Below are 8,579 nucleotides of genomic sequence, written 5' to 3' on the forward strand. Positions count from 1 at the left end.
CTTTCTAACTAAAGGAATATTTTTGTCATTAAGAAATATACTACAAGATAAAATCATACCCACTACCTGACCGTACATAGAAATTTCATGTTCCATAAAAGTAAGCGGAACATGTGATAATTTTCTTATAGATTTATATTTCTCTCGTTGTTTTTCTTTTCCTTTTTATTTATTTGAGAACTCCATTTGCTGTTGTTTGAAATTGTAGTTTGCCTTTGCTATTTGCCGTCGCAATTCGCATTCGCTATTCACTACTTGGGCTTTGTTCACCATTTACCATCCCTCGCATCTTTTCTCTTTCCCTCTCTTGCGAGTGTGAACCCTAATTTTTCTTCTGGTGACTTTTTCTTATCTTCCAACTCCAATATTGAATAATTTAACAATGGTATTACGTATCAACGGTTGTAGAACGCTCAAATCGGCAACACACTTTTAACCATACCGTCGCAAAAAAAGTTAGCGAAACTGTTTCTAAGCAGTAAAAATAACCGTTGCCAACATGCCATTTTGTTGTATTTCCATTAGAGAAATGGTAAAAGACCATCAAAATTTATTATTTTTTTTTATCATTCTTTAGCTATCAACTCAATTCTTTTAATCTAATTTTTTTAGTCTAATAATCCAACAATATACTTTATCTCATAATTTTTAACATTAATGACTAACTGATAGCCAAAACAATAAATTATGATGATCCTCTACTATTTCTCTTTCAGTTATTGTTCGTTAAACTGACCACATCGCTGTCTCACCAGTATCTAATGGTTTATCTGCTTCGCATGATGGCATTGATATACAAATCATGGTAACCTTTTAAGCATTTTATATGTATGACCAAAACAAAGGTAATCTCCTAATGCTTACAATATCGCTACATGCAAACAGGGCCTAATGACATAGCATAATATATTTTGCATAATCAAAGATTCAAGATATCTTTGGCTTCCCTAATATATTTTTATCACAGGTTGACAGCCACTACTATACTCAAATAGTATTATTTGTACTCACATCGCTCGTAAACTGAGTTGACGACATCTCGTCCGATGGCGAACAAGTGTGTCGACTCAGTATACGAGACAAAAATGAGAAACAGAACATTTCTCATGCCCAGAAACTAGAGACTCTCATGTTTCAATATATATAGAAATCAAAAGTGCATGTACCACTCAAAAAACTTTTAGATATAACCATATCCTAGTGATTCCCAGTTGAAAGGCTGGAAGACATAGTAAACTTTAGGTGAGCTTTTGAAGAGCAATGCCACACATACACAAACAGCTGCAATGGCCACAAGTGAGAGCATTGCCGGCCGATAAACCAGTGCCGCTCTCGTGCCGCCATAAGCCAGCCTGTGCTGGCATAGCCCGCATTGACTCGCCATCACTGTGGTTTCGATCTTCTCGGTGTGCAAACTTGCAAGCTTAGATGTCCTGTTCACATCTAGTTGCTTCTGCTTTGTGTTACTGTCTACAATGGCGCCAGGGATATCAAGCACATGTTGTCCTTCGCGCCTTTTGTTGGTGTTCTTCTGGACAAGTTGAATATAGGAGAAATAGCCGCGGAGGCTTGCATAATCGTTAGGCGTCAAGCCTGTATTGTCCCTAGCACTTTTCCATGCTTCAATTCCAACCTGAACATAGAACACAAGGTAAAAATGTTATAAACTCTGAAATCATTATGTACAGAAAATCAAACAAATTTTGCAGAATTAAGTAATCTAATGTTTGATATTGTTATGAAATCCCTTTCATTAAAATTTACTAGACTTTTAACAAAGAGATTAACAACGAAACAGAAGGAGATGATCCATTCGGTATTAACAGAAAAACATGTGGCATTTCATAAACACCTCAGTTTCAAACTTAGAGAAGTTTTATTTGATGTCAATTCCCTCCTAATAATTCCAACATAAAGCCTAAAAGTACATAAAAGAATGAAGATGAGAAGGGAATTACCATTCCTGGATCATCAGTTAACGCATCCAAGACATTCTCAGAGCCTTTCATGCTTGCTGCGACATGAAGTGGAGTTAACCCTGCCGGCCCAACATTATCAGGTCTAAATAAGAATTTGGTTGCCCCAGCTGAACTTTTCGTGGGTACAAATTTTAACAATAGTTCCACCATAGGCCTTGAATTTCTCTTCACAGCTTTGTGTAGAAGACCCATGTCCAATAACGCGAGCTCGATGGAGGTATGATCTCCTACATCAACACCATCCTCAAATATAATGTCCAAGAGTTTTTTCACCACTGCACACCAATCATGGTCCATGGAGAAATCAACAAGCCACACGAACCGATTGAAATGAAAGGGATCCTGACTAGGCGCCAGGGTACCTAGCCTAACATTCAAACGACTTCTATGAAGAAGCCAACCCATTTCTTGTAAGAATTCCAGAGCTCGAGTCTTTTCTTCTATTTGTTTGCTCTTTAACAATATGTCATCAGTGGCATCTGCCGCCTCAATCACATTCTCCAGCTTGCAGATCTCTGTACAAATTTCTTGCTCTGCGACTATAAATGGAAAGGAACAGCTGCTAAGACCATGATCTTCCACCTGAAAGCAAATATTATAAAAGTCAGTCAAAAAAATATGGCTTCAAAAAGTCAGCAAAATTAGGAGAAAGCATACGTGGTATAAATTTATGATTACTTATAAAGCCTAAAACTATACAATTGTGAGGCCAACTAAAGTTTACAAAATCCTATGGTAGCTATCAAAATCTACTTAGAAGCAAGCTATAGAGATTTGTGACTTTCTGTTAGTTTCTGGAAGTTAACAGGATACAACATAAATAATAAACAGGCAAAGCATATATTCATTCTGCTATTCTAGTGGAAAAGAAAAGAAACAGCGAAAGAAAAAGAATTGAGAGTGCAAGTATATGATACAACCTCAAGAAACCCCCTGCCAGTTACATTTGGTATTTGACAAGAGAAGCTGAGATGTTGGATAGCTGCATCGGATACATCGGCTACATCAATCAAATCATGAGAACTATCATGTACCAGATACTTCCCTTCAAAAGCACAAAGCATCCTAAAATTGTGAAAAAAAAAATCAAAACTTAGATCTTCCCCACATCCAAACTTTTAGAGAGAAACATGGACCAAGAACATTTATGTTTTTGCATTTTTCAAATGCTAGTCTGTAGCTACAACCTTTCAAGTAAGAAAATTTGATATCATCATATATAAAGATTTTACCTTGTGCTGGATCTGAAAAGGTTGAACCCTTTCACAGTAAACTTAGCATTTGCATTTTTAGGAACAGCAAGTGGTTTAATGCATGAAATCCTACAATTCTGTGGGCTTCTAAGATGCAAGGGAGCGTCTAAGACAACTTGGCCTGCAGGATGGATACACAAAAATAAAACAAAATAAAGTAAAAACAAAAAAACCAAAATAGAAGTTCTTGCTGGTATTTTAATATCACAATCACACGAGGGACATGCACACATAACGCACACTCAGATGGAGAACATACCGTTATACAAAAACGCTACAGATTGTTGCACCCTTGTATATACCCAACCTGTTGTCCAGAAAGAATCATTTGAAGCAAGCTTGCTCAAGCTGGATCCGAGGTTACAGGAGAGCTGCAATATTGAAATAGTAATAAGCACGTCTAGATTTTTCTCCTTTTTTTTTTTCCTTTTCCTTTCAAATGGTATCATCCAGCAACCAACATTTGTGGTTTATAACAAACAATACCTCCTCCCATGCGGATTTCTCGAGGCGGAGATATATTGTTAACACGATACAGCCTGGCCTTATATAGCTCTCAATCTCGGTAGGACTGTGTGATAACCAATTGAGGATCTTGAAAACAAAAAGGATGCCATAAATTAAACACAGCATGAAGAAGCAGTGCAGTGCAATTGTTTGTAGCAATTTTATGAACAGAAAGTACCTGTGATCGGAGAACATGGGGAAAATCACTTGGATCCTTGCCAAAGAGTTTGAAAACTATTCGATCTGTGCGAGACTGTAAGAGGTAAAAAAAATGTCAATAAGTATAAATCCTATCATATTAAAACTATCAAAACTGGAGTTAAACATCAAGAATAAGTAGATGAACTTAAAATATAGACCTAAAGAACATACCTGAGCTTCTCCACTAGAACTAGATGGTGACTGGGTGGAGGTTGAATCTGAGTTTATACTTGTCTGTGGTGGACTTGATTTGAGAGAGTTACATTGCAACCACAAAGGATGATCAAGAGACCTAACCTCTCCCATGGGAGCAGAAGACTTCTTAGGATTCTCGGCACAATCCTGTGTATCATCATATACATTATTCAGGTCGATGTTATTTAAGTGATCCCTTCCAACACTAGTATCTGCTGCAATTAACTGGGATGGTTGGCTATCCCTCGATAGAAGTATATTTGAGGAGGGCTGGATTCCCGAAGGTTTCAAATTTGCCGCTGCACCATGACCTAAAGGTAGGCATTTTTCTGTGACAGCATTCGAAGGTGCTGCCTCACACTGTACCATAGACCTTGGAGGATCCTGCCGGATGGCACCGTTACCCGTCTTGATGGAAGAACCAGAAGGCCTTGAGGCTTCAGGACCATTAGAATTAAGATTTGGCACATTGTGCGCAGCTTCAGGTGTCCTAGAATTTACCAAACCTTGAGATCCCTCCAGCAAAGAGGCTACACTTCTTTCATTAAGTGTACCCGCCAGATTTGCCAGGTTCCCCAGTAGATGAGAGAGAATATCCTGGTTCCTCGTATTATCTGACCCGTTTGCTGCAATTTATAGAAAGCACAATCTGTGGGGTCAAATAAATATGGTAATGGTCACATCAGAATGTGGGAAGAAGAGGCATAAATATGAAGTTTCAACAGCAGAGACATATCATATTAGAACCTAAAAAAACAAGCAATTTCATTCTTTTTCAAGAAATGTTTCAGCAGAATGAAGCCTCGGGCTTTCTAGCTTTGCAATAGGAGTATGCCCAAAGTCAGAAGGAGGCACGGGCAAGTAAATAACAAGAACTATGGCACTCTTAGAAACGACAATCAAAAGAGAATCACTATCATACATTTTGATCAGATACTTGCATGTTGCAAATCATTTCAATCTGGTTCAGATGAGATGTCTAAGACCAAGTGACTAGCTCCCCTTGCCCACACAATTTTCCTACATTCTAAACTATCTTCCCTTCACTATGCAATCAAGCCATACATCTTAACCCTGGATGTTATCTATCTATAGTAGCAACCACCTCAAATACGGGTACTGTTTATAAGATTTTAGTACTTTACCGGTACACTCAAGCAATACAGGTAACTAGCTTGATCATAACTTGATCCAGTTTCACAGCACACTAACCAAACAACTAAATACAAAGGCATTCCAAGCAGAAAAAACTTTTGATGACACAAATACTCACAATGCATATTGGACAGTATCCGTAACAAACTCATCAACAGATAGCTACTACCCCTTTCACCATTCAGAGAACCTCCATTAACTCCAGCTGCATCAGGATGCGTTTTCCTCCTCCTCCTATTGTGGCCTGCCAGACGCCTACGACAACTCCGCTTCCCTTCATCAAACTCCTCAAGTGCATGAAACCTGCCATGAATTTAGCAAGTTGGCATCCAACTTCAGTACTAAAGTAAATGCCCTGGAAAATTTTCCCTTTTTTTCAATCAAAATAAGTTCTTTTGAACAACTTCCACTTAGTAGTAATCAGCTAAAGTTCTTAAAAAACTTGATACAGCACAGACACCTGACTACTCATATTATTTTGATGATCATGTAACAAATCTGAAATCTGAATCTGAAGAATTGATCAATTTTTTTCAACCAAACTAACCTGCTACACTGTTGACAAAACCGCTGCATAACATTTCCCACAAGGGCCTTGGTAGCTTTAGAATGCACATCACAAACTTTATGTCGACGGTGGTAATCCTTTGCACCACTAAGATCAACCCTACAATCTTGTACCTGACAAACTGCACGGTTAGAAGTTGTAGCAGCTGTCTCTACTACCTTTGTCTTCTTCCCACTTTTCTCATCCCCTTCCACCATGATTGGGTAAACCTGAGCTCCAAGATTCAAATTAAGAGAACTACCACCACCACCACCACCACCTCCTCCTTCATCATTCAGCTCCTCCCTTTCTTCGCCTTCACCTATTACAACAGCTCTTCTCTTCTTCTCCAACTCTCTCTTCCCTTCTTCACCAGGGTTGATTGAAGAAGAGATACTGTTAGATGCATTAATAGCATTATTATTTGCATGAATCTCAGGATTTGGTGGGAAAAATTGGCGGCTTCTACAATCTGATGGAACCGAATTGAGTTGTTGAGCAGTGAAGAGATCACCGTCCCATCTCCAATCATTCAAATCCCACTCCAAACTCCTCTTCCCAACACCTTTCATTTCTGGAACCACAGCTCCATATAAAAACTGATTCTTTCCCCCAAATCTGGCTTCCATAAATCAAAATCCAAGAAAATTAACAATACCCAGCTCAATAATTGATGCAACAAAGGGCCACAGACAAACAAAAATTCCCAATTCCAGCACCCACCTGCGGAAACCACATCAGGAAAGAACAAAATACAAAAGGGTCACAACCTAGAACATCAAAATTGGAACTTGTTTGAGCATTTTGACTCAAGCATGAAAATTTTTTACATGGGAGAAGAAAAGAGGAGAGAGAAAAGGGTGAGAAAGAAGGAAGATGGAAGTGCTGGGCTTAAAAAAGGGACAAGGATGGAAAATTAGGAGAAGATTAGGAAAGAGTCTGATATGCGTTATTGCGATTATCAAATTGAGGTTTCTGTTTCTGTTGTGCTGTGATGACTGCTCTCAGACACGGACAGTTACTGTAGCACACTATAACCCTTTTTTCCCTTTTTTTTTTTCTCCCTAATTTCTTGTAGTCAATTGTTTTTTTAATGCTTGACTAAACTATTAAAATGATATCTGAAATGACAAAAAAAATTTTAAAAGACGGTAACAATAAATAAACCTCTGCAAATTTTAGAAATATGATAAAATATATATATATATATATATATATATATATATATATTAAATATTAAATATATATTCTAAAAAATAATTTTAGAAATTAATTTTAATATAAATTTTTACAATCATAATTAAAAAATAAGATTTTTTATTCTTAAATTTTAATATTTTTTGTCAAATGAATTTTTTTTAAAAAAGAATTTATTGTGAATAATTATATTTTCTTGAGAAAAAAAAAAGAAAAAATCTAAATATCAAATTTTGTTTTAAATTATTTTTGTGTACTTTCTAAATATTTATTCAAATATTGCCATAAAAATTTAGACTTAATGAATAAGTCATTTGTTAAATATAAAAGTTTTTATCATATTTTTAAAAATTATAATATTTATTAGTTTTTTTTGTCATATTTTCAAATCATTTAGAAATTGTTTTGTTGATAAGTCGATAGCATCTTTCATAAACCTTTTTGTCAGTGATGAAATCTTTCGAATACTGAATTAATAGTTAACCTTTCATGCTTTTCCAAATATTACAAAATATATTATTATACAATATTATATAATAAATCTATTATGTAGTTTTTATTTTATTTTTTTTATATTTTATTTTACCCATTTTTAATTAGTAAAATATTTTTATGATATTTTTAAGATAAAATATATTTTTTATTTTTAAAATTTATCAAAAATTTAAAAAATATTACTAAATTTTATTGTTTCAAATTTGTTCTAAAAAATTTTTATTTACATCAATTGTATTACCTGAAACTAAATTTTCAAAAAATTTAAGACTAAGTAATAATGTTTGACCATTAAAGTTATTTTTGTAAAATTGTTAGTAAATTAGTCTTAATTTTTTTGAAAAATTAGCTACTAAAAATATATTTGATGCAAATAAAAAATTTTAAAAATAAAATTAAAATAAAATAAAATTAAAAATTTTTTTAAAAATTTTTGGTATACTTCAAAAATAAAAAATATATTTTATTCTATTTTTTTTACCAATTTTATTGACTTATTTTTTAATGTCTAATTCATCAAACACCTCGAAATGAAGTTTTAAATTTAATGTATGCAGTTTTAAATTTTATTTTGTATAAAAAATGATTGAAGAAATGAGGTTGTTTTTACTTAAGAGAGACAATTTTATTTTAGAGAGAACTAATTAAATTTTATTATTTTGTATAAATTTTAAAAGAAATTGAAATTAAATATTAAAATAATAAATATCGTATTTAGTCTCAAATTATTATTTATGATATATAATTTTATAAATACATATAAAGTATTTTATAAAAATTTAATTTTAATATACTGGCAGTGTAAAGTAGTTTTACACGTATATCTAATTATATAACGTCATATTAGTAAAAATAATTACCTTTTATATTAATCGCATAAATGGTCATCCAAAAGAACGGTAAAATTACACGATTATGTAAAACGTTTTACATTGTCAGTCCATTAAAATTAAACTTATTTATAAATTATAATATCTAAAATAAAATTGAACTGAAATCGAATATTAAAAATAATGTTTATGTTAAAAATTCCTTGTTCAAGAGACATAA

The 8,579-nt window shown here is 33.9% G+C and overlaps 1 protein-coding gene across 1 annotated transcript; it reads right to left on the reverse strand.

Moving 5' to 3' along the window:
• Positions 1 to 884: 884 nt before the first annotated feature.
• LOC112722687 (squamosa promoter-binding-like protein 1) lies at positions 885 to 6,903 on the reverse strand. Its single transcript, XM_025773800.3, has 10 exons — positions 5,838 to 6,903; positions 5,409 to 5,593; positions 4,112 to 4,761; positions 3,918 to 3,992; positions 3,719 to 3,826; positions 3,492 to 3,603; positions 3,212 to 3,353; positions 2,900 to 3,044; positions 1,959 to 2,561; positions 885 to 1,633 (listed from the first exon to the last, which is right to left on the reverse strand). Exons 1-10 carry the CDS (start codon positions 6,464 to 6,466, stop codon positions 1,181 to 1,183), a joined length of 3,102 nt encoding a protein of 1,033 aa, XP_025629585.1. The 5' UTR covers positions 6,467 to 6,903; the 3' UTR covers positions 885 to 1,180.
• Between the last annotated feature and the right edge of the window lie 1,676 nt (positions 6,904 to 8,579).

The sequence above is a fragment of the Arachis hypogaea genome, chromosome 11 (genome assembly GCF_003086295.3).
Source record: "Arachis hypogaea cultivar Tifrunner chromosome 11, arahy.Tifrunner.gnm2.J5K5, whole genome shotgun sequence".
NCBI lineage: Eukaryota > Viridiplantae > Streptophyta > Magnoliopsida > Fabales > Fabaceae > Arachis > Arachis hypogaea.

Coding starts and splice junctions, on each gene's coding strand:
- LOC112722687 (XM_025773800.3), bottom strand. CDS start 6,466: ATGGAAGCCAGATTTGGGGGAAAGAATCAGTTTTTATATGGAGCTGTG. Junction 3,827..3,917: donor CCCATGTTCTCCGATCACAG/GTACTTTCTGTT, acceptor TTTGTTTTCAAG/ATCCTCAATTGGTTATCACA. Junction 2,562..2,899: donor CTGGCAGGGGGTTTCTTGAG/GTTGTATCATAT, acceptor ATTTGCTTTCAG/GTGGAAGATCATGGTCTTAG.